This window comes from Pinus tabuliformis, chromosome 4_1 (genome assembly GCF_031772625.1).
Source record: "Pinus tabuliformis cultivar Carrire ecotype Pingquan chromosome 4_1, CPIR1, whole genome shotgun sequence".
Classification (NCBI taxonomy): Eukaryota; Viridiplantae; Streptophyta; class Pinopsida; order Pinales; family Pinaceae; genus Pinus; species Pinus tabuliformis.
Genome location: NC_142303.1, coordinates 935,392,684 through 935,419,741, shown reverse-complemented (window position 1 = coordinate 935,419,741; position 27,058 = coordinate 935,392,684). Strand labels below are relative to the sequence as shown.

General features: G+C 37.1%; 1 protein-coding gene across 1 annotated transcript; it reads left to right on the top strand.

Moving 5' to 3' along the window:
* Positions 1-1,865: 1,865 nt before the first annotated feature.
* On the top strand, positions 1,866-2,348 carry LOC149179211 (uncharacterized). Its single transcript, XM_089422384.1, has one exon. The coding sequence runs from the start codon at positions 1,866-1,868 to the stop codon at positions 2,346-2,348; it is 483 nt and encodes a 160-aa protein (XP_089278510.1).
* The last annotated feature ends 24,710 nt before the right edge of the window (positions 2,349-27,058 follow it).

Genomic DNA, 27,058 nt, shown 5'->3' with positions numbered 1-27,058 from the left:
TTGAGTGTGACGTAATAGGAAGCAAAATAGGCCCCAAAATAAAATAGGCAAGGGAATAAATATTTGATTGTCCTCCGAAGTGTGATGTAATATGAAGCAAAGTAGGCGAAATATATATATATATATATAACGATAACTGCACGGGAATATAATCCTTGTGGATCTTCCTACAATTCCATGAGTGCAACTTTAAATGAGATGGAGACTTATGATGTTGATAAGGGAATATAATCCTTGTGGGTCTTCCTACAATTCCATGAGTGCAACTTTAAATGAGATGGAGACTTATGATGTTGATTAATTGTACATTCTATTAATAATTCTCTTTCCTCCCATTTACTTGGTCAACATTTTAATATTATGCGAGTAAACTAAGTTGGCACTAAGTACGAGTCCATGTGCAGCCAAGTTAAAAGGCTCATCGTACAAATCCATGTGCAGCCAAGTTAAAAGCCCCCTCATACAAATCCATTTGATTCCTCATTGGGGTGTCTCTTTAATCACACATTTGGCAGATTTTTGATGTGTATGGATCTATAGATTTCGATCAACTTTTTGGGAGAGTTTTCCAGCATAAATCGATTAGATTTACTTAATAACAATGAAAACTTTGGACTACTTCTTTTTGGCATTTATTGTATTTTTAAAGATTTCTTCCCTTTAAACCTACCACCATATGAGCAAATTATCTTTTCAAAAATTAGTGAAAATTCACAAGTTATTTATAAATGATGTGTTTATGTTTTTGGTAAATATTTAAGTTAAGGGAGGCAGAGTCGGATGAGTGTCATTGGAATTTTTTTAGTTGAAAATAATTAATATTATTTTGTATTAATGGAGAAATGGTTACATAAGTTGTAACGTATCTCTTTAGTTTAGGATTTGTTCCTAGAGTTTAGGAGTTTGTTTGCAACTACCTGATTTCTAGTGATGTACATAATAATGTAATCGTTCACTTGATGAGAGTAGAGTGTACGGAAAGAGTTCTCTTTGTATGAGTGCAGTCTCTAGGTGCAGTACTCACTTGTGAGCTGTAACTCGTCCTTTTGTTTTTAATTCAAGTGTGATTTTTATCTTGGTATGAGAGCACAGAGTAGGGATAGCCTTGATTTTTTTTTTAGGATGCATAATTGATTACAGAACTGTAGTGGCGGCATTTGTAGAATCAGGTGGACTGCAGTAACACCTGAAGACAGGTCTCAGATGACTGATCATCTCTGAGCGCAAGAAAGTGTTGGCGCGGTTTTGACGCGAACAGTCGCGCCATTTTGGAGCGGAAAGAAGAGCGGGCACGGGTTTTTAAGGAACAGTCGCACCACTTGGCGCGGTTCTGAGGGTGATAAGTGCACCAGTGCGCCAGAAAGTACAATTGGTGTGGAAAATCAAGGATTAAGCGCGCCAATTTCGTACCTACATCGATTTTGCTTCTAGAGTGAGTATTTCGCTGTCGAAGGAGCGCCAACCTCTTTCTCTTTGTAAAATCTGCATTTTTTTAGCAGATCGGAGTAGCCTGGTGGCGGCGTATTGGAGTTCCTGATCTACTTGGTGGTAGCAGATCGGAGTAGCCCGGTGGTGGCGTATTGGAGTTCCTGATCTACTCGGTGGTAGCAGATCGGACTTGCCCGATGGTGGCGCGTTGAAGTTCTTGATCTACTCAGTGGTAGCAGATCGGACTTGCTCGGTGGTGGCGCATTGAAGTTCCTAATCTACTCGGTGGCAGCAGATCAGACTTGCCTGGTGGTGGCGCATTGGAGTTCCGGATCTGTTCAGTGGCAACAGATCGGACTTGCCCGATGGTGGCGCATTGAAGGTACAATTTTTTTTTTCTCCAGCAAAACAGAGGTTCGAATATGGTATAAGTCAATATGAATAATAGTTTAGAATCGTATCTCCACGAGTCTCTCCACGAGTCTGGCAAACTCGATGGATCAAATTTCAACAACTGGAAATTCAAGATGCAGACTTTACTTGAAAGTGAAAATGCGTGGTCGATTGTGACGGGAAATGAGCTGAGATCGGGATCAGCCACACAAGAACAAGATTGGAATAAAAGGGAGACAAAAGCAAAGGTCATATTGAAGCTGTCTGTCAAGGACAATGTTATCCCACATATTAGAGACTGTAAATCGGCCGCTGACATTTGGACGACCATTAAAAACCTATACCAGACGCAGAATTCAAACCGTGTCTTCTCACTCAAAGGCAAGCTGTTTGCATTGAAGATGGAGGAGAATGAATCCGCTGTTGGATTCATTGCGAGAGTCAAATACCTGAAGGACAGATTGGGAGATATTGGAGAGAAAGTTTCCGATTCAGGTCACGATCACGTTGAATGGAATGATTTATGATTACCATACATTTATCACAGGGCTATCAGCAAGGGAGAAAGCCCCTTCATTTGAAGAGCTGACAGGGATCTTGATACAAGAAGAAGAGCGACGAAAAAATTTGAAATCATAGAGCAATGACCTTGCTCTGATGGCAAAAAGGAGACAGTTAAAAGGGAAGCAGCATCAGCAATCGCAGCAGCAGCAGTAGAGAGGAGCCAACACATTTCAGAAGAGACCGTTTAAAGGTATGTCTGCTAATAATTTTCCCATCAAGAAATATTTTTACTATGGGAAAGCTGGACATGAGATTAGAGATTGTTATAAGAGGCAAGCAAATGAAGGAAGAAACAAACAAAGAAAACATAAGGGTTACTTTGTTAAGGAAGAGGAGGATCATAACCACAAACTTCGACTATTTATAGTCGATTGTGCTCTTTCAGCTTCAAAGGAAGATGAGGACGACACATGGTATGTCAACTCTGGCGCATCCTCACATATGACTCGTAAGAAGGATTGGTTTGAATTTCTTGAAGAAACTTCATGTGGGTCGAAAATCTATTTAGGAGATGATAGTGGACATGAGATCAAAGGACATGGTGACATTCCTGTAAAATTACCTAACGGTGACATTAGACATCTTAAAAATGTATTGTATGTTCCAGGAATTAAGAAAAATTTGGTCTCTGTCTCAATGATTACTGATCAGGACATGCAAATTTAATTCTTTAAGACTAACTGTGTCATTAAGGATAGCCAGATGGAAACAGTTGCAACAGGAGTGCGCGTGGGGAACCTGTACAGACTAGACGTGAAGAGTATGCCACAGTAGGCAATGGTTGCAACTGGATCGACAGCCGAAAATCTCTGGCATCGTAGATTCGGCCATCTTAATCTGCAAGACCTCATCCTACTTCATAGAAAAGGTATGGTCGATGGGCTCCCTGTTTTCCATAATGTTAAGCTGGATTGTGATGGATGTGCATTAGGGAAAATGCATAGAGAAGAGTTCCCTTTGCATGTTAATAGAAAGGAAAGAGACATTTTAGAACTGGTGCATACAGACATCTGTGGACCCATGCAAACGAGGTCATTAAGAGGAGCATATTACTTTATTTTATTTACAGATGATTGCACTAGATTTTCGTGGGTATACTTCCTGAGTGAAAAGAGTCAAGCTTTTCAGTATTTTAAAGAGTTTAAATCCATGGTTGAAAACCAGACAGGAAAAAGGATAAAAATTCTCCGCTCAGATCAAGGGGGAGAATACAGGTTGGGAGAGTTCATGTATTTCTGCAAGCATCATGGGATTGTGCAACAGTTTACAGTGCCTCACACTCCGCAGCAGAATGGAGTGGTAGAACGAAAGAACAGAACTCTTGTGGAGTGCGCAAGGAGCATGCTTCAAGGTAACAGTCTATCAAATGGTCTTTGGGCAGAAGCTATTAACACTACTGTATATTTAAAGAATAGGAGTCCTACTAGATGTTTAGGCTTCAAAACCCCTTTTGAAGCATTGTTTGGATTCAAACCAGCAGTGAGTCATTTAAGAATATTTGGGTCAAAAGCTTATGCTCATATACCTAAGGTAGATAGGAAGAAGTTAGATCCTAAAGCCCTGAAATGTATATTTGTTGGATATGGCACTGAGTTCAAGGCATATAAGTTATTTAATCCTGTGACTCACAAGGTGTTTGCAAGTAGAGATGTCATATTTCATGAACAGGTTGAATAAGGAAAGAATGACTCTAACAATGATTGGCACATTCCATTGCTATTGGAAGAAAATAGTGAGGAAGATGAAAAGCAGGAGGAGAAACAAGAAGAAGAAGTAACAGATGATGTAATCAATGAAGATGCAAGCCCAGAAAAGGTTGAAATGGACAGAATTGAGGTAAGTCCCCTACCAAGGAGATCAGGTAGGAAGACTCGATTATCTTCTAAATTGAAAGGCTATGCATTAATGTCAAAGATTTTAAACATTGTAGAACCTGCAAATTATGAGGAAGAAAGTAAATCTGATGCATGGAGGGCTGCAATGTATGAAGAAATAGAATCAATAAATAGAAACCATACTTGGGATTTGGTTGAATTGCCTAAAGGTAAAACCCCCATAGGATGTAAATGGCTATATAAACCAAAATTAAATGCAGATGGGAGTATAGAGAAACTTAAAGCTAGACTGGTAGTAAAGGGTTACACACAGCAAGAGGGAATAGACTTCGATGACACCTTTGCTCCTGTAGCCAAATTAAACACCATTAGAATGCTAATTTCCTTAGCAACAAAACACAAATGGCAGCTACACCAGCTAGATGTTAAGTCTACATTTCTAAATGGTGACATGAAAGAAGAAATTTATTTAGTACAACCTAAAGGTTTTGTGAAAAAGGGACAGGAACATATTGTGTGTAAATTGAAAAAGGCACTTTATGGTTTAAAACAGGCACCCAGGTCGTGTTATGAGAAAATTGACTCATTTTTTGTTCAGCATGGCTTTCATAGGAGCTTGAATGATCCAAATCTGTATACCAAGTTTAATAAACAAAGGCAAATTATTTTGATTTCTTTGTATGTAGATGATATGATCATAACAGGGAATGCTAACAATCTGATCAAAGAAATCAAACAGCAGATGTCACAAGTGTTTGAGATGAAAGATCTCGGAAACCTTCATTATTGTTTGGGATTGGAAGTATGGAGAGACTCGGGACAAACTTTTCTTACTCAAGGGAAGTATGCCAGAAGCTTGTTGGAAAGGTGTTGGCATTATGGCACAGGTTTGGAGCTATGGCACAGGTGTTGTCCTTGATGGCAACTCTCTTTGGTAACAGATCTCAGTTCAGGCTTTCAGAATGAAGGAAAAGACATATACGCAGGTTCATCTAGATGAATACGCGTATACAAGCGGGTTAAACGTTTCAAAGGCGCATATGCGTATACATGCACTTTCATGCAAGGAAAAGAGCGTATATGTTGGAGAACTTACTTTTGGTCCGTGGTAGTTAGTCCTTGGTATTTGAACCTATGGTTTTGGATCATGGTACCTTGTCAGAAGTGTTGATCCCAGGTATTGGGTGCGTGGTATTGGTTTACTATGGTTTTGGACCGTGGTATTGTGGAAGGCCTAAACCTATAAAAGAGGAAGGAGATCATGTGGAAAAACATCATCTGAATTATTATTGAATATCTGATAAAGTGCGAGATCTGAAATATTGGTGATTAGGGTTATGGTGCAGATTTGGATCTGAATGAAGGAGGAACCTTAGCGCAAATAAGGATAAGTTCTATTGATGGGTCATAATCTTTTGGCTTGAATGATAATATCTTTGCATGATTTTGGTCTGTTATATATGGCGCATGCTTGATCTATAAATATGATAATCTGGGTTAATCAGTGTCTAAATATTTTGAAAGAGTGAATTATCTTTTATAGATCTGTACGCAGGTTTAGTGAAGCGAAGGCGCGTATACACACTGGTTCAGTGAATGCAAACAGCGTATACGCAGGTTGTTCCATACGCAGAAGCGTATGCACGCAGGTTTCAGGCTATTAAAGTAGCGTATATATTTTGAGTTGTGATCTTACTGCTTCTGCTTATTGTTGCAGTGTTCTGGGTTTAGATTTGGTGTGTGGTTATTGTTACTGTGATCTAGGTACAGTCATCAGAGAAGTGTTTATTTTGATTCAGTTTTGATTGGTGAAAAGATGATTGGTTGATGTAGAAATTCTTGATGTTTTATTGATGCTATTTGTGGATCCAGTCTGAAAATTTATGAAACGTGGTCCCTGGAAGAAAGAGAAGGTTGTAGCCTTCTGTAGGCCAGCACCTACGTACTAGTATCTTGGCTAGTGCAAGAGCTAAGGGGGTTGTAGCTCCCTTCAAGGGGAAGCTGGAGAACAAGAGAGGGTTGTAGGTCTCTGCAGGTTGGAGCCTGCGTACTGGTAAAGGACTGCACCAGTACATTGTAAAAAGAAGTTTCTAATTAAAAGAAATATAGAGACGAATTGCAACAGGTGGTTTTCACCCACATTGGGTTTCCACCTTATATCTTGTGTTCTTGTGTGTGTGAATGTCTTCTGTTCTGTTTTACTGGTCTGGTTACTATTTATTTTACTTAGATACACAGATTAATAATCAACATCTGAAAGATAAAGTAAATCATAAGTTTGCATTGCATACGCGGGTTTCCTTCTACATAGTTGCGTATATACGTGGGTTTTACTAACTGAAGTAGCGTATATCCTTTGTTTTTTAAAAGGGAATATTTGGCTTGATAATGCTGATTCACCCCCCCTCTCAGTATTATTTCCAACAATTGGTATCAGAGCAGGTCCTTTTGAAGAAGCTTGATCACTTGGAGGAAGATCCATCATCGTAAGCAACTACGAGAGAGAAGCATCTATCAGGCCACCGATTTTTGATGGGACAAACTTCGTATATTGGAAGGTAAGAGTTACTGCCTATCTCCAATCTCTTGGTATAGAAGTCTGGGATATCATCGATACAGGGTACACTTTTCCTTCAGCAACTCCTACAGATCCGGCTGAGAAGAAGAAATATGAAACAAATGCAAAGGTAGTCAATACCCTATTAGGATGTCTATCTCAATCAGAATTCATCAAGGTTATGCAGTATAAATCCACAAAGGAAATATGGGACAAGATTGTTCTGAGCTATGAAGGAGATGAACAGGTAAAACGAGCAAAACTTCAAACCCTCAGAATTCAGTATGAAAATCTCAGAATGCACAATGATGAAAGTGTGGCTAACTATTTCCTTCGTGTAGATGAGATTGTTAATTGTATGAAAAACTTGGGTGAAGAAATAAAAGAGGTTGTTGTGGTTGAAAAAGTTCTAAGATCTTTGTCCCCTAGGTTTGAATCTAAAGTTTCTGCAATAGAAGAAAAAGAGAATCTACGAAACCTTACCATGTCACAGCTGCACAGGATTCTAACTACTTATGAAATGAGGAAAGGAGGACCATCAGATAGGAGAGAAGCTGCTTTCAAGGCTTCAGGCAAAGGAGACTACTATGAGTTAGGACACGTGTCAGAAGAAGAAGAAGAATCAAATTTTGTCAAGAATCTTCAACGGGGTGCTGGAAGATTCCGAGGTAAGTTACCTTTCAAATGCTTTTCTTGTGGAAGAGTTGGTCATTATGCTGCCAAGTGTCCTCATAAGGATAAGATTGACAAAGGGAAGGAACCTGTTAGATGGAACAAGAAACAAAATGCAACTAAGAAAAGTTAGTACACTCATGAAGACAGTGATGGCCTATCAAATAGTGACGTAGATGAACAAGGTAATGATTATAAAATTTTAAATGGCTTTTGAAGATGATGATTACATGGATGCTATAGATGTAGATGGTTTTTATGAAGAGATTTCTAGACTCAAAACATGTTTAGAGGAAAATAATATGATCATTGATACTCTGCAATTCCAACTGGATGAAAAAGAAAAATCTCTTGAGAAGTTAGAATGTGAAATTATTGGCCTTAGAAAAGAAATTGAGAAAACAAAGGCTCTTAATCTTAAATTTGTTAAAGGATCTGAAACTCTGGATGAGATTATCAATGTACAACATTCTCCACTAATCAAGACAGGTCTGGGGTATAATGGAGAAGCATCTCAAGCATCCACCTCAAAGAGTTATCTTGATGCAGCAAGGAGGAATGAGCAAAAGCCCAATGGAGATCACCAGGTAAAACAGGGAAAAATTACATCAAGAATAAACAAATACTACCACGTAAATCAGGGGCAATCCATCTTAAGGGTGAACAAAAGCTACAACCAGCCACAGGTAAAAACTTCTCAATTTGCTTCAAGAATGGATGACAATAGAAACTACAATCATTTGGCTAGTAGATTTGATAATCGCAGAAGTTTCTTCAATGGCCAATGTTTCTCTTGTCATAACTTTGGTCACAAAGCAGCTCGATGTGTTTGCCTATAAGACAATCATGACTAGAGAAGCTCAAAAACGAAGAAGTATGACTGGGATTACAAAAAGGACCTATAACAACTTTTCGGCCCATGAAAATGAAATTGAATGTTCTATTTGTAATAACTTCGGTCATGAAGATTCTGAATGCAGGAGCAGATTTCGGTAGACAAAGGAACAAGCCTCAAGCACCAGAACATGGAGAATAAAGGAACCACAACCAGAAAGATGTGGGATAGCATTTTATGCAGAAGGACAGGAAAATCTATGGTACATTGACAGTGGATGTTCGAAGCATATGACAGGTGATAAAGAAAAACTTGAATGATATAGTGTTTTAGAAAAGGGAAAGAAAGTTTCTTTTGGAAATGATACCCCTGAAGTCATAAGAGGAAGAGGCACTGCTCAGTTGAAAGAAAATGTCAAAGCTGGAAATGTTTTGTATGTTGATGGCTTGAAGCATAATCTACTGAGTGTAAGTCAGATGTGCGATCAAGGAACCGAGGTAATATTTTGATCAAATGGATGTAGTGTTCGTGATCTTAATACAGGAAAAACAGTGATCAAAGGTAGAAGAACTCCAAATAACTTATACATATTTGAAGAAGGACAACAACAATGCTATTTGAGCAAGGATGATGAACACTGGTTATGGCACCGGAGGTTGGGGCATCTAAGCTTTTCACAAATAAGGAAAGCATGCAAATACCAGGCAGTTCGTGGTCTTCCAGATATCAAAATTCCAGACAACTCAATATGCAAATCATGTCAATTTGGTAAGAAAACTAGAACTAACTTCCCTGAGAAGGAAGGATCAACTAGCAGGTCTCTTGAGCTAGTCCATACAGATGTATGTGGTGCATTTAAGACAAGGTCACCTCGAGGAGAAGAATACTTTATATTATTCATTGACGACTTCTCCAGGATGGTTTGGTTCGGACTTATGAAGCACAAAGACGAAGCATTCGAAAAATTCAAATCCTTCAAAGCTTTGGTTGAAAACGAATCAGATCACAAAATTAAGTGCCTCAGGTCCGACAGAGGTGGGGAGTTTACCTCAAATGAATTTTTCAATTTCTGTGAAGAACATGGGATAAGAAGGGAATTCTCTACAGCTAGGACTCCTCAGCAAAATGGATTGGTGGAAAGGATGAAAAGAACGGTCCAACAAATGGCTCGTGCTATGCTTGATGAGTCTGGAACTCCGGCAACCTTCTGGGGTGAAGCTGCATTTGCTGTGATTGTTATTCTCAACAAAACAAATGTCTGAGTGAACAGCACTCAAACTCCTCATGAGCTCTGGTATGGTGAAACTCCTTCGGTAAAGCATTTTAAAATTTTTGGAAGCAAATGCTATATTAAGAATAATGTTGAACATCATGGCAAACTTGAACCTAGAGCAGATGAAGACATTCTCCTTGGTTATTCTCCCCACAGCAAAGCATATAAGTGTTACAATAAAAGACTTGGAAGAATTGTTGACAGCATTGATGTAGTGGTTGATGAAAAATGATACATTCCTAAGCAAGTAAATTATGAAAATATCAAAGAGGATGAAGACTACTCTCCAAATCAGACTGATGATGAAGAAGAACCTCAAGAGGCACCAGAGGAACAGATAAGGATAGAAGAGAAGACTCCATCCAAGTATGTTCAGAAGAATCATCCAGAATCTCAAATTTTGGGGCAGAAAGAGGCAGGTATACAAACAAGAAGAACAATTGCAGAAGCCTCAAGCTATTTGGCTTTGCTCTCCTCCACTGAGCCACAAAATGTAAAAGAGGCATGCAAAGATGAATGCCGGGTCAAGGAAATGGATGAAGAACTTGAGCAGATTGAAAATAACAACACTTGGGAGTTGGTTCCTAGACCAAAAGATAAGAATGTCATAGGGACAAAATGGATCTTTAAAAATAAGTTGAATGAAAATGGAGAAGTAATCAGAAACAAGGCCAGACTTGTGTGTAAAGGGTATGCTCAACAAGAAGGAATAGACTTTGAAGAAACTTTTGCTCCTGTTGCTAGACTTGAGGCCATCCGAATGTTCCTTGCTCTCTCAAGCTTTCAGAAGTTCAAAGTATTTCAAATGGACGTGAAATCAGCCAATCTGAATGGAGACTTAGAAGAAGAAGTGTACATTGAGCAACCAGATGGTTTTATTCTTGGGAATGATCCAAATCTTGTATGCAGACTAAAAAAGGCTCTCTATGGTCTTAAACAAGCTCCAAGGGATTGGTACTACCGTTTGTACAAATATCTTCATCAACAAGGTTTTTCAAAAGGATCAGCAGATAGCAAGCTTTATATAAAAATTGAAAAGGACAAATTGCTAATACTTGTTGTGTATGTAGATGATATTATCTTTGGCAGCAATGAAGAAGCTATGAGTCAAAGCTTTGCCTTGGTGATGCAGAAAGAATTCGAAATGTCTTTGCTTGGAGAACTGACATACTTTCTTGGGTTGCAAATCCAACAAAATGAAGGCGGTATTTTCTTGTCTCAAACCAAGTACCTCAAGCAGACTTTGAAGAAGTATGGCATGGAAGATGCAAAACTAGTATGTACCCCCATGGTTACAGGATGGAGCCTCAGTGCAAATGATGAATCAGCAGTAGTGCATCAACCAACCTATAGATCTATGATGGGAAGTCTACTTTATTTGACAGGCACCCGACGAGACATCATGCATGCAGTGGGAATAGTTGGAAGATTTCAAGCAAATCCTAAGGAAACTCATCTTCAGTGAGTCAAGAGAATCTTCAAGCACCTTCAAGGGACTCAAAACTATGGCTTATGGTATCCTAGAGATACAGATCTCACACTTCATGCTTATACAGATGCAGATTGGGCCGGAAGCGTGGATGACAGGAAGAGCACAAGTGGTGGTGCATTCTTTATGGGTTCCAGATTAGTATCTTGGTTCAGCAAGAAACAAAGTTCGATAGCTTTATCTATAGTTGAAGCGGAATATGTGGCTGCTGCATCTTGCTGCACTCAACTCCTTTGGATGATGCAGACCTTGCAGGATTTTCAAATCACTTGTACACCACCTGTCCCCATTTTATATGATAATACAAGTGCAATCATCATTTCGAAGAACCCAGTCATGCATTCAAAGACCAAGCACATACCGATCAAGTATCACTTTCTCCGGGAACAAGTGTTGGAACAAAAGGTCAAATTGGAGTATGTTCCTTCTAAGGAACAAGTTGTTGATATTCTCACTAAACCACTACCCAGGGAAACTTTTGAATACCTCAGACAGAAGCTGGGAGTAGTTGATGCATCATCTTGCTGTTAGATCTTGTCTGTTTCAGAGAAAAATGGGTGTACGCGAGTTTCCTAAGGTGGATCCGCGTATATATGCCGGTTTGTGCAGAGACAGTCGCGTATATGGAGGTTTGATGGATATCAGTAGGGACAGGCCCTAGTTGAAGATTTTCTGATATGGGTCTGGCAGAGACCATCCGGCACAGGTTGAGGGGGAGCAGATAGTCTTCTAATGATGTATTGTTTGCATTATCTTAGAAGCTTTTGGTTCTAGTTCTCAGCTGTTGTTGGGTTCAGGTGGAACAAAGGTAGAGGGAGAACAGAAGGAATTATTGGTTGCTAATCTGAATGGTGATTGACAGATGCTGCTGCTATCAGTTATTGGTGACTTTCATAAGTCTTGTTCTAGATATTTCGTCTCTATATCATGTATCTCTTTTATGGTGTCAAGGTCATGTAACGGCCTATTTTGGTTTCCCCACTATACCTGGGATGAACTTGGTTGTCATGTGTAAATTTCTGATGTATCCCCACTTGGTTGGGAGGATGATCCCCACTTGGTTGGGTAATGGATGTATGTATTGAGTCTTTTGGTGAAAGGAAGGTCTTTTATGATGTATAAGTCATGGTTCTTCATGAAGAACATCTTTTTGTAGATCTTACCTATAGTCAGGGGGAGCATGGTCAGCACAGATTTCAGCATGTCTCTGGGGGAGCACAACCCTTTGCCCTTGATGACAAAGGGGGAGAATGACTTTGAGGATTGTGGGGTTGCCATCAAGTCCAAAGGGGGAGATTGTTGGCATTATGGCACAAGTTTGGAGCTATGGCACAGGTGTTGTCCTTGATGGCAACTCTCTTTGGTAACAGATCTCAGTTCAGGCTTTCAGAATGAAGGAAAAGACATATACGCAGGTTCATCTAGACGAAGACGCGTATACACGCGGGTTAGACGTTTCAAAGGCGCGTATGCGTATACACGCACTTTCATGCAAGGAAAAGCGCGTATATGTTGGAGAACTTACTTTTGGTCCGTGGTAGTTAGTCCTTGGTATTTGAACCTATGGTTTTGGATCATGGTACCTTGTCAGAAGTGTTGATCCCAAGTATTGGGTCTGTGGTATTGGTTTACTATGGTTTTGGACCGTGGTATTGTGGAAGGCATAAACCTATAAAAGAGGAAGGAGATCATGTGGAAAAACATCATCTGGATTATTATTGAATATCTGATAAAGTACGAGATCTGAAATATTGGTGATTAGGGTTATGGTGCAGATCTGGATCTGAATGAAGGAGGAACCTTAGCCCAAAGAAGGATAAGTTTTATTGATGGGTCATAATCTTTTGGCTTGAATGATAATATCTTTGCATGATTTTGGTCTGTTATATATGGCGCATGCTTGATCTATAAATCTGATAATCTGGGTTAATCAGTGTCTGAATATTTTGAAAGAGTGAATTATCTTTTATAGATCTGTATGCAGGTTCAGTGAAGCGAAGGCGCGTATACACACTGGTTCAGTGAATGCAAACAACGTATACGCATGTTGTTCCATACGCAGAAGCGTATGCACGCAGGTTTCAGGCTATTAAAGTAGTGTATATATTTTGAGTTGTGATCTTGCTGCTTCGGCTTATTGCTGCAGTGTTCTGGGTTCAGATTTGGTGTGTGGTTACTGTGACTGTGATCAGGGTACAGTCGTCAGAGAAGTGTTTATTTTGATTCAGTTTTGATTGGTGAAAAGGTGATTGGTTGATGCAGAAATTCTTGATGTTTGATTGATGCTATTTGTGGATCCAGTCTAAAAATTTATGGAACGTGGTCCCTGGAAGAAAGAGAAGGTTGTAGCCTTCTGTAGGCTAGCACCTACGTACTAGTATCTTGGCTAGTGCAAGAGCTAAGGGGGTTGTAGCTCCCTTCCAGGAGAAGCTGGAGAACGAGAGAGGGTTGTAGCTCTCTGTAGGTTGCAGCCTGCGTACTGGTAAAGGACTGCACCAGTACATTGTAAAAAGAAGTTTCTAATTAAAAGAAAGATAGAGACGAATTGCAGCAGGTGGTTTTCACCCACATTGGGTTTCCACCTTATATCTTTTGTTCTTGTGTGTGTGACTATCTTCTATTCTGTTTTACTGGTCTGGTTACTGTTTATTTTACTCAGATACACAGATTACTAATCAACATATGAAAGATAAAGTAAATCATAAGTTTTCATTGCATACGCGGGTTTCCTTCTACATAGTTGCGTATATACGCGGGTTTTACTAACTGAAGTAGCGTATATCCTCTGATTTTTTAAAAGGGAATATTTGGCTTGATAATATTGATTCACCCCCCCTCTCAGTATTATTTCCAACAAAAGGTTCAGAATGGAGCAGTGCAGATCAGCAGCAAGATCATTACAGCAGAACTTAAAGTTGAGGAGTGACGATGGTACTAAACAGGTGGATGCTACCATGTACAGACAACTAGTTGGAAGTTTGATATATCTGACTACAACTAGACCAGATTTGGCATATTTTGTTAGTGTGTGGAGCCAGTTCATGTCAAAACCACTCGAAAGTCACTGGGTCGCAGTAAAAAGTGTGTTGAGGTCTCTTAGTGATACTAGTAATTATGGCATTTTGTACGCTGGTACTTCTGATGTTATTCTAGCAGGTTTTTCAGATTCCGATTGGGCAGGTAACTTGGATGATCGAAGATCTATCACAGGTTACGCATTCAGCATTGGATCCGGGGTCATAGCATGGAGCAGCAAAAAGCAGCACACTGTAGCTCTATCTTCATGTGAAGTTGAGTACCAAGCATTGTGTGCAGCCACATGTGAAGCTATCTGGTTGAGAAGACTTCTCAACGATGCAGGAGAAGAGCAGAAAGAATCAACTATTATCAAAACCGACAACCAGAGTACCATCAAGCTTGCAAACAATCCAGTCTTTCATAAAAATACCAAGCATATTGATACTCAAGTTCATTTTGTTCGAGAGAAGCAACAGTCAAAAGAGATATGTGTTGAATATTGTAAAACTTGTGATAACATGGCTGATATTTTTACTAAGCCTCTTAGGCGTGTAAAGTTTGAATTGTTTAGAGGGATGCTAGGAGTTCAGGATAATCCTTTCTCCATTAAGGTGAGGAGTTGAAAATAATTAATATTATTTTGTATTAATGGAGAAATGGTTACATAAGTTGTAACGTATCTCCTTAGTTTAGGATTTGTTCCTAGAGTTTAGGAGTTTGTTTGCAACTACCTGATTTCTAGTGATGTACTTAATAATGTAATCATTCACTTGATGAGAGTAGAGTGTACGGAGAGAGTTCTCTTTGTATGAGTGCAGTCCCCAGGTGCAGTACTCACCTGTGAGCTGTAACTCCTTTTTTTTTTTAATTCAAGTGTGATTTTTATCTTTTTTTTCCAATTTGTTTGGGGTATCGGCCTTTTGATAAATAACCAAAACCAAGTGGAATTCTTAGCATCGTGGAAAAGTTTGGAGTTAATTCTTTCTTAAAAAATCTATAAACTTTTAGTTCTTAGTGATTAATGATGGTCTTAAGACAAGTCATCAAAACCAAGAATGTTATATATCAAGAGCATACTTCCACTCTCCAAAGGATTTCCATAATTGCTTCACAATTTGAGATCCTCAAGTTTATTCATGTGTATCATCATTTAAATTTGGTGGCTGACAAATTGGCAAAAAAATTTCCTCTGTTAGGCATGGAAGAAATGAATAAAATCATTGTCTAATTAACCTCAGCCCGATTCCTTAAACATGCTCAGTTCTCTAATTTTTTTAAATGGCATTGAGCGGTCCTCTTCGGATTGTGCTTTCTCACCACCCTTCATGATTTGTTATTGGCATGACTATCAAGATCGAATATCATCATTCATCGGTATAAAGCATGAAAAATTTTAAGGGCGAATGTAAATATAAATATAATATTAGTGATTTTTCTAGTTTGCTCCAATCTGAACACCATCTTGTCCTCTTCTTGAGTGTGACGTAATAACGTAATAGGAAGCAAAATAGGCCCAAAATAAAATATGCTAGGGAATAGATATTTGATTCTCCTCCAAAGTGTGATGTAATATGAAGCGAAGTGTGATGTAATATGAAGCAAAGTAGACGAATATATATATATATATATATATATATATATATATATATATATATATATATATATATATAACTGCAAGGGAATATAATCCTTGTGGGTCTTCCTACAGTTCCATGAGTGCAACTTTAAATGAAATGGAGACTTATGATGTTGATTAATCATACATTCTATTAATAATTCTCTTTCCTCCCATTTACTTGGTCAACATTGTAATATTATGCGAATAAACTAAGTTGGCACTAATTACGAGTCCATGTGCAGCCAAGTTAAAAGTCCCCTAATACAAATCCATGTGATTCCTTATTGGGGTGTCTCTTTAATAACACATTTTGGAGGATTTGATGTGGATGGATCTATGGATTTCGATAAACTTTTTGGGAAAGTTTTCTAGCATAAATCGATTAGATTTACTTAATAACAATGAAAACTTTGGACTACTCCCTTTTGACATTTATTGTATTTTTAAAGATTCTTTCACTTTAAACCTACCACCATATTAGCAAATTATCTTTTCAAAAATTAGTGAAAATTCACAAGTTATTTATAAATAATGTGTTTATGTTTTTGGGTAAAATATTTAAGTTAAGGGAGGCAGGAATCGGATGAGTGTTATTGGAATTTTTTTTTACAATTTGTTTGGGGTATCGGCCTTCTGATAAATAACCAAAACCAAGTGAAATTTTTAGCATCGTGGAAAAGTTTGGAGTTAACTCTTTTTTAAAAAATCTATAAACTTTTAGTTTTGGGTGATTAATGATTCTCTTAGGACAAGTCATCAAAACCAAGAATGTGATATATCAAGAGAATACTTCCACTCTCCAAAGGATTTCCATAATTGCTTCATAATTTGAGATCCTCGAGTTTATTCATGTGTATCATCATTTAAATTTGGTGGCTGACAGATTGGCAAAAAAAATTCCCCTGTTAGGCATGGAAGAAATGAACAAAATCATTGTTTAATTACCATCAGCCTGATTCCTTAAACATGCTCAGTTCCCTAATTTTTTTAAATGGCATCTAGTGGTCCTCTTCGGATTGTGCTTTCTCACCACCCTTCATGGTTTTTTATTGGCATGACTATCAAGATCAAATATCGTCGTTCACCGGTATAAGGTTAAATCCCAGCCACATATTTTGAAATTCTCTCCCTGGTGGCATTTCCATTGCAACAAGTGCCTTGAATTCTCAACTACACTTTTTCCAGAAAAGTACATGACTTTCCATTTTTTGAGCAGAGGTTAGAGTTAATATTGCCGCGTTGTTTCTATTGTCATCAATCTTTCCCTTACCCTCTCGAGGGTATGGGTACAGATTTGGATTTTAAGTTTTAGTTCGTTTCGTGTCAACGCTTAATCTTTCCCTTACCCTCTCGAGGGTATGGGTACAGATTTGGATTTTAAGTTTTAGTTCGTTTCGTGTCAACGCCCCTGAGTGGTTTATTTATTGCTAATTTAAGCCCCCTAAGGAATGCATTGAGTGTGGGTTTTTCATAATCTTGAATATTGGTCGATCTTGTTTTTTGTTTCTATTCCAGCTCCCAGTGGCATTCGACTCCTCAACGCCTCCAAAGTGTTAAAATGATGGTCTCATATTTGATAGAATTCTAGACTTGGCCAATGCCTTGTTGGAGGCTACGCAAAGAAACGACAATATGGCAGAGAGAGAACATCATTCCTTCCATCTCTTTATGGAAGCGAAGCTGCTCCAACACCTCAACAATATGGAACTGTTGATGAATGAGTTACGGGAGGAGTTGTGTTCCCTCAATGCTCAGGTTACATTAATGGAAAAATCCTCACTGGAAGCATTGAATTTGGACAGGGTGGTATCAACCCAGTTCCACTCAAGAGAAGAAAAAGGCTCATCGCCACCGTGGAGCTGATTCTTTGGCCAATGGTCGAAGTTGATGGTGGTTGTTGCAGTTGTTTTTTTGATAGTCTTGTCATTTTCTTAAATTATGTTATGTTTTAATGCAAGTATCACTTGATTCTTAGTTCCTTCAGTTCAATAAATAGTATCAATCTTTTCTTTTATAGGAAAGAATAATAATGCCACGAACAATTTTTTTGGCTCTATGGGTGGATGAATACTCTGATGTTCAAATTCCATAATACTCCTGTAAGGTTCTAGCTTGCAATACATTTTTTTTTGGTTAATATTGAATATATAACTGTTGGATGTGGCCATAGATGTCATTTTCTGTTTTTGGCAAGCTCATGAGTTTGGTGGTGAAGCAAAGTGACTCAATCAAGCCATCTTTAAGCGCTCAATTGGGCAATATTTTAGCCCTCTATCTATATATTTGAGGGATTAAATATTGCTCGATCGAACTATGAAACAAACCCTTGATCAAGCTCCTATGTAACGGGCAGTTACTTAGGCATTCCATCGAGCTACTAACTCGATCAAGCTATGTTTTCCAAATTCCCACCAGAACATAATGTTTCTTTTGGCATGGAATATTTAGAAAATGGATCGATCAACATTATAGCTTGATTGACCCTTTTTATTTGTTTATAACCCCTGATGCAATCTACACAATCCATTTTGCACATACCGTAGTTTTGAGAGCTTGAGCGAGGAGTAAAGGAGCTCAACTAGCTGCCCAAAAGCTTGACAAAGAAGCACAATGTCTGGATCTCGAGATAGGTTTTCTATGCCATTGTATGCTTCTTTTAATTTTTTTTGCTTGTAAATGAATACATAAATTAATTTTAAATGAAAACAACCACAAAAACATAGGAAAACCACCAGATAGAACTACCATTGAAAACCACAGAAAACCATTAAGAAAACCACCATTGAAAACCACATAAAACCACCATATGACCAATGTTTAATGAAATATGTTTTTAATTTGATATATCTAGCTATGATGAAAAAATAACTATTCATGAGGTGGCTTATTCATTTTTCCAATGCATTCCGAAAATGCTACGAATATAAAAGTGTTCTATGGATGAACAATTTTCATTAAAATGACAATATAGTATCAACCTAATTTGTAAGTACAGAAACTTTAAATGAATTTTAGGTAATTATCTCTCCATCTCCTACGGTCTTCATAAACCAATTAATTAAAAGATTCACTATCTCATGTCCAAAACAATAACTATTTAGTATATGAGAAAATTTTGAATTATGAAGATCTTTATCTTGCAAAAATACCTTGACAACTATTCAAATAATTTATTGTCACAATGTTTAGTAATTCCTACCAGGTTCAATAAGTTAGAAAAATCCAAACCGATACCCTTTTCATTTCATTTAGATATAATACCCTCAATGTTAGTGTTAAACTCTTTTAAATAACATACACACATGCATCTTTAGGAGCTGAGGATATAGTTGACACAAACTAGTCTAACAAATGTTTGTTGATTCTACTACAATACTTTATCCATTTGAAGTGTAAACAACAATTCATGTAGATAATCCTTGTTCATCTTTATATGTTCACAGTCAAACTTTGATTCACTTATGCCAAGTCATGCAATTGAAAAAATACATTTATCTACAAATATGATAACATGGTTCAAAGTTTGGAATTGTGTTTAGGACTTTGATGAACAAAATTCAAACATTGCATAGAGGACTTGACATAGTAATGAAATATCACTTTGGAATTTATAGGTGAAATAGATATTACTTCATTTTCACCCAAGAGATAAATTATTTCATCTATTTAGTAAGGACACATAAGAGAAATGTGTTTGAAGTGATTATAACTACTATGAGAACTTGTTACTTTCATTTCCAATGAGAATTTCGTTTAATGTGATTATTCATAAAGCTTCATTCCAAAAAAAAACTTTTTCAACACTTGAGAATCCCCAAAAAAATAAGTTTAAGTTAATATTCCTTGATCTCTTTAAAAAAATATATTCAGTTGTAAGTTTAAGATCACAATCTCATAGGTGCCCTCTTTTTCATCTTCGACATGCTTGGTTTAATGAAAAATTTCAATTATCTCTTATAATTGTATCTGTTATTTCTATGGAAACCATAATGCGTGAATGTGCTTTGCATATAAATTAGTATTACCATGAATGACCTTAACCCTTAATTGAACAACTAACAATAATTATGAAATATGCTTTGAGGAACATTATGTATCTTGTACCATGATTTCTTATAACTAACCTTCCCATCACATCTTATTTACATTACATTCCTATTAATGAGAAGTAAGTTGTGGCCATGGTTCTCCAACATTGCAATATTTGAAAAGAGTAAATTAAAGAAAAAACCCATCATATAATTTTGGTTCATAATTTCCATGCCACTTCTAGAATATTTATTGAGAGTCCTAACTATTGAAAATGCAACAAGATTATGGAGCTTAGTGGAAAGAAGTCACCTTCACTAAGTGGGCCTGCAGGGTATATTTGGCGCAAAGTCTATTTTTAGACTATGTCTATTTTTGGACATATGGATCATGGTCTATGAGTTGCAGGATGCTATTTATGGATGATCGGTCATGTTGGGAAAAATAGATGGACTTCTATTTTTGGATCACAGCAGGAGTGATCAGAGTCTATTTTTAGACTGCTAGTCAAAAATAGAAAAGTCAAATATTATTGTCTCATAATAATATTTAGACTATAAACTTTATCTTATCCTCTTAGAGCACTTCAGTTTGAGCTACAGATGTGGCACATGCAGCTGTCAAAAGGAAATACGCTTTCTTATGAGTCAGTTGAGCTATTGCATGCAGGACATCAGTTAGAACTCATGTGGTTGAGTTCTGTGGAGTTGGATGTGGAGTTGATGGAGTTGTGTTCAGTTTGACTTTGTTAAACTAGTTGTAATTAGTCTAACTGCAAATAGACTAGTGATGAGTGATGTGAATTAATTGATTAAATTAATTCACTAATTATTAACTCATAATGCAACTGAAGAATACATCAGTTAACTTAGTGCATGTACAGTTCAGTGGAGACAGGTGTTAGAGGTTGAGATTGCTATCAGTTGTGACTATAGTTGTGCATGAGATCTTGCACAATCAAAGGATTGAGTATGCCCATGAGAATTGCATATGCCCAGTAATATAGCCTGTGCTCACGTGATTTCCAGTGTGAGTGATTTTCAAAAGGTAAATAGGAGTTTGGATCAGCCATTCATCATTCATTTCTCTTGCAGGGTTGTGCAGTGGAGGTGGCAAACAGTGGAGGAGATTTGAGGAATCAAATCTGAGTTGTATTGTGTGTAACAGGTGGATATAGTGCTGGATACTTGTGAGGAGTATTGTACTATGTAATTTTACATGTTCTCAATCATTATAATATACAGATAATGTGGGGTTTTCAGCTGTATGCTTTCCTCGGGTTACATACTGTGTTAATGTGTGCATGCGATTGATGTTTCATTGTTTTTGATGCTGCTAAATTGATGATCAATGTAGAGGAGGTTATGTATTATGCATGTATTCTGCAATAGTGTATAATCGGGATAATCTCTATGAATAAGTGTCATATTATTCAAAATTTCTACACTAACCACATGTTGAAGAAAATCTTTGTTAGACATTTTTCCTCTACTAAAATTTGAATATTCCCTTTTTTTAATATTTTCTAAATTATTTTATAGCCATAACTCAATTAGCCTTTTTGTATGGCATCAACATGTCATGCATGTCACTTGATTTTAGATCATTTTCATTATGAAAATTCCAATTCTATTTCTTTAAGGGATTTGTTCTTTTTATAATCTCCTATATCATCATTTACTTGCTTCACTCCCTAAACATTTCCTTAAAACTTGACCTTTCACATTTATTGTCCACCAATTATTTATTAAAGGTGTAACCAAAAAATCTATATTTCCACATCCCCAATCTCGCATCTTTCACACTTTCTACATATGTCTTCCTTGCAAACACATAGAACATAATATAGCCATGATTTTATTAAAGATGGAACTTAATTTGAGATTATTAGGGATTGTGCCTACATAAAGGTGTTTAATACTAGAAATCAATGTATAGTATAGTACAAGCAATATTTCTGAACTTTAGATAATTGTATGTGAGGTTAGAAATGCTTCTTTTGAATTTAGTCTTCCAAAAAAAAAAAATTATATATCAGAAAGTAACCAACAATAGTAAGGACAAGGCAAAGATCACAATGAACAATAGAGACACTACAAATTAGGTCCAGGACCAGGGAAAAATCCCACAAGGGGAAAACTAAACCAAATCCTTCTTAGGGAAATCCTTCAAAATACAACAAGACAAGGACTATACTAACCCAAGAAGACTTAGAGAAGTGCAAGGTTTCCACAACTAAATGTCCAACAAAGATAAAAAAGGAGAGGTTGATCCTCTCACATGACTAGAATGTACCAATCTTTGAGCTCGAACTTCAACCAATAAAATATCTCAAATTTATTAGAGAGAAACAATTTATATCTTCCACCATAGATTTTGGATCTTTGTCATGAATATTAGATATACCACCACAAAGCTCAAATCTATGTTATCAAGCTTAGATATGGCACCAGAGAGCTCAGATCCATGTCACAGAGTTTGGATCTCACACCACATAGATCAAACATATGCCACAGAGTTTGGATCTGCCACTACAAGGCATGGATATCCCACCACAAATCTCAGATATATGTCGCAAAGTTTGGATCTGCCACCATAAACCTTTGATCTACCACCAAAAGTCAAATATATGCCACAGACTTTTAGATCAAGCCACTAGAAGTCATATCTAAACCACAAACTTTTAGATCAAGCCACCAGAGGTTAAATATATGCCACAGAGCTTCAGATCAAGCTCTCGGATCACAATTATAGATGTCACATAATGAATTAAACATGAGAGAGAGAGAGAGAGAGGAATTTCTTGAGTGCGTAGAATGTACATTGCAACTTAAAACACCTTCGCTTGACTAGCATGAACATATATAACTGAGTGGTGAGTGCTTGGAAAGAAGAAAGAGTAGCCACTTTATATAGTCATCAAGGTGATCCAAATGGGTTTCAATCGTAGCAAGTTGACTTGACTATCTATAAGGGATGACTTGCACTTATGGAGCCTTCGTAAATTACAAAATAATTTTCCTTCTTTAAAATATAATTTTCCTTCTTTCATTGCCAAGTAAAATATTTTTACCTTGAACAACATCCTTGAACGAAATAATCATAATTCATTTTTCAAGTTACAATAAATATTTCATGAATACTGACCATAGATACATTTTCAACACTCCCCGTTAGCTAGGGAAGTATTCATAGTCATAGTCAAGATGTAGTTAAATTTGAATGGTTCTTCAAGGAAGGACCAAGACTATATCAACATCATCAAAGGATTACTAGCATCACTACCTAGAACCAAATCATTGTGGTACTCTTCATGTATAGTCTCCCCAAGAGATAACAATCAATTAGTGTCTCATAAGTTCATATCCATGTACCATATAAATCAATCAATGAGTATCGGAGAACTACAGTACTTCCTTATCCATGCATGGTAATAATAAGCTCTTTAGGGCTAGATACTGGGAGGGTTTTATCCAACCTAGTAGCCTTTAACCCCATTCTCCTATCTAGGTCACTCTACTTGACTGAGCGACTATAACCCTTTCCAGGTTAGTGTACTTAATACAGGGATGTTAGGCCCTATATATGTCAAAGTGAAAGACACAGAAATAGGCTCACAAGACCATTCTCCCTATATACGTCAATGTACAAGACACATGGTAATAAACCTATACAATTCATAGTACAAGACATAGCGAAAATGAATTTTGATGATGGTGATCAATCTAGCAAACCATTATCCCTATATAGGTCACATTGACATGGGGACTATAACCCTATCCAGGTCAATTTGACACAAGAAGAACAACATAATCTAAGAAGATCACTACTCCCTCTCAGACAGAGAGGCAATATCCACAAGTCATTGCTCATATCTAAAATATGCAAACATTTCTCTATGAGATTTTTCAACTATTTTATCATGAGTGGAGATATATTGAAGCTTCATTTCTCCTTTTTGTACCATGTCATGAAAGTAGTGATACTAGGTTCTATCATGCTTTGACTTTCCATGATACACTAGATTCTTATATAACTTCATAGAATATCAATGTGGTATCCAAAATCAAACCAAACAAGTCAGCGAGCAAATATTTAAGCCAAATTGCTTCATGAGTCACTACATATGCTGCCATACATCCTACCTCATTATAACTTTGTGCCACAAAAGATATATTTATGCTCATTATAGGAAAGCCCAAAAATCCTTAGTTCTCATCATCAATACTTCAACCATAGTCAAAGAGATTTAGTAACTGTATCTTACCATCAATAAAATACTTCAAGAAACAGTCAATAGTACGACAAAGGCATCTAAGCACGTGCTTTTCTATAACCCAAAGATCATGCTTTGTTTCCATCTAACCCGAGGTGTTTACTGCAAAGAAACGGTTAGATCCAATATTAACCAAGACCATTAATGAATCAATTACCTTCCTAAACATAACAAAGAATCATATTATTTCCTCTTCCTCATGTTCATTACCATGGGATTTTTTGCAGGATTTCATTCTAGCTATCCAAACTTCTAAAGGATCTTGATAAAAAAAATCCCTTTGCCCAAGGGAAACATCATCTTGATTTTGATAGATTACTTATCCCAAGAAATAAAGTAATAACCCAAGATCATTCACATCCAATCCAGTAACCAACCATTAGAGGAAATTTCAGCCTAAGAATGTCCTCCTAAGGAAAAATAATATGATAATAGTTAATAAAATAAAATAAGAGTTAAGAATTTTGGAGGGAAAAGAAGAAAACTACTTTTATTTTATTTTATTTTTGGTTTATCTCCTTATAGGTTTACTCAAATTTCAAGAATAGACACTCATTGGATGCATAATTAAATCCCACATCCAACGAGTACCCATCATGCATACTTCTGAGAACACCCACAGTGGTAAAAATTGAAGATACATTAAAAAAATGTGTTCATTTACCTCTTTTTAAGTTTAAAGGATTTTGATTGGTTTAGATATTATGAAATGAAAATTACATGAAAATTTCTTGGGAACTTTTAGGCTGAAATTTCCTCTAATGTTTTTCTTTCATTGAGGAAACATGTCTTTAAAATCTATTAGAAGTAGGTCATCCATATAAGGAAGCAAAGTAATAGGCTCATTCTTCACAACCTTGACATAAAAGTTGGAGCCAACTTCACCGAACCTTGTTAGATACTAATTAAATAATTTGATGAATCAATCAGTGGATTTTATCATTTTAGCAACGAAGCTTTTTTAAATTCTTCATCATGCATATCTCCATGAACATACAGTCCACCAAGAAGAACCAAGTTTTTTCATCTAGCTTTTAACATATTTAGGTCATGATCTCATTAAAGGCTCGTTTGGGTCAACAAAAAGTCGTTTGTTCATAGGGGACTTCAATCTAGTTAATTTTTTTTACTCCATCTCAATACGTTGCTCATCAATGATCTTCTTCCATTGATTTTCGTTTCCTTGACAATATTATATTCCTACAATTCACATTAGGAGATCAAGGAAGAACAAATATAATCAAGAAATATATATAGAGACAAGAAATATAAAATAAAGGTAACCATAATATTAACCAAGAGAGTAATTATCTCTTGAGAGTGTACCTACTCCCTCTTAATTAGCAAATCCTTCTTGACCATGTCAACATCAGGAAGCTATGGTTTCTTCTTTTGCAGGAGAAACTCATCCTAAGGCTTTAAAGCACAAGCCCTAGACTTACTTCATCCCTTTTGTCAATGATCAGATAGAGTTTTATGTCTAAACCCTATATTAATTATAGTACTGAGATTTTTTCTATAAATCCTATGGCCTTATATAATTTTGTGTCCAAGCCCTAGACATTCATCCTTGAATCCTCATCATTAGTCCTAGGGTACAAACCTTTGGTCTTACAGCCTCAATCCCTTGCTAGAGTTTACAAACCCTAGTCATTCACAACCTTGGGGAGGTGTTGTAGCAGTTGCAACACCCTTCAAAAATTTTGGCCTATACTTAAATGTCAGAGCCTACTGTGGATCCTATGATCGATTTTTCCTTAGCCACTTATTTGGTAAGCTGATGGTCTCAAGATTCCCTCTTCGATCTTAAGAGCCATTCACACTTTTATATTTACATAGTATGTGTCATCTTTGGGCAATTGGGGATTATCGCTTGTTATGCAAAGGGGTGTTTGTTTTGCTTCAAGGGGAAATAATTTTGAGAATGGGTTGTCCTCACCACGTAGACATGTTTCACACTCATTTCAGACACTCTTACACAATTTTCACCTTTGTCCTCCCAAATTCTATCATCATTGCCACACTTGTCGTAAGCTGCCACAAAGGTTATTGCATTAAGCAAAGTATGTGTTATATGCTCTAGATGGTTTATGCTGCATCACTAAATTTTGAAGTGTTTGACCATAGATAAATTTTATCACCGTTCACATCAATTCCACTGATCACACACTGAGCCAAGCTCTGGAGTTTCCCTAGCAACCTAACCTCATTCAACTTTCCTAAACTGCGCACTTTATATATGTAACCCTCAGGCTTTTCTCTTTGCTACTAGAACTGTGCAATGTAGAGAAAGCCCAACCTCCCTTAGCATTCAAAACTATGCAGTGGTTTCCTCTAGTGTCCTTCCGTTAATTGGAACCCACTATCTCTAGATAACTGTGCAGTTTTTTCCCTCACCTGCCCAGTCTACCTTCCATCCTGAAACTGTGTAGATGTGTCCTCCCAGGGCCTCATCCCACAGTAGTGACTTGCATCCTAAAATTGCACAATTCTTTCCCTCAGCTACCCAGTCTGCCTTGCATCCTGAAACTGCGCAGATGTTTCCTCCTAGGGCCTCATCCCACAATAGTCACTCGCCACTCAAACTACACAATTGTGTCTCTCAGGGGCCACGAAGAAGGTTGAAATGCTATATGACTCTCAAGGAGTTGAGAAGAAAGATAAGTAGACCAACAAACCCAAGGTATGATAGAAGATCAGGACCACATGAAGACTCCATCTGATGCATAAGCCTTTGTAGGGTAAGTATGGAAAACAAAGCATATCTTTTGAAATATGCATCTTAGTGTAGCCTGAAGGACCACTTATCATTGTCATATCATTATTTCTTTAATGGCATGCATGCTTGCAAGCACTAATATTCTTTCCATGTCTTTTCTCTAAGTGTCTTGCTCCCTTTCACTTGTTGGATCAATTTTCGTCTTTTTACATGTTTGGTTGTTATGTCATGTTTTTGAACCATTGTGGTGACCTTGAAGGTTATTCATTGTGTATACAAGTTTTCTTGGCCATGTAAACATCTATCGCACTCATACATAAAGTTGTAAGCACTGTCACACAAGTGTTGTCGC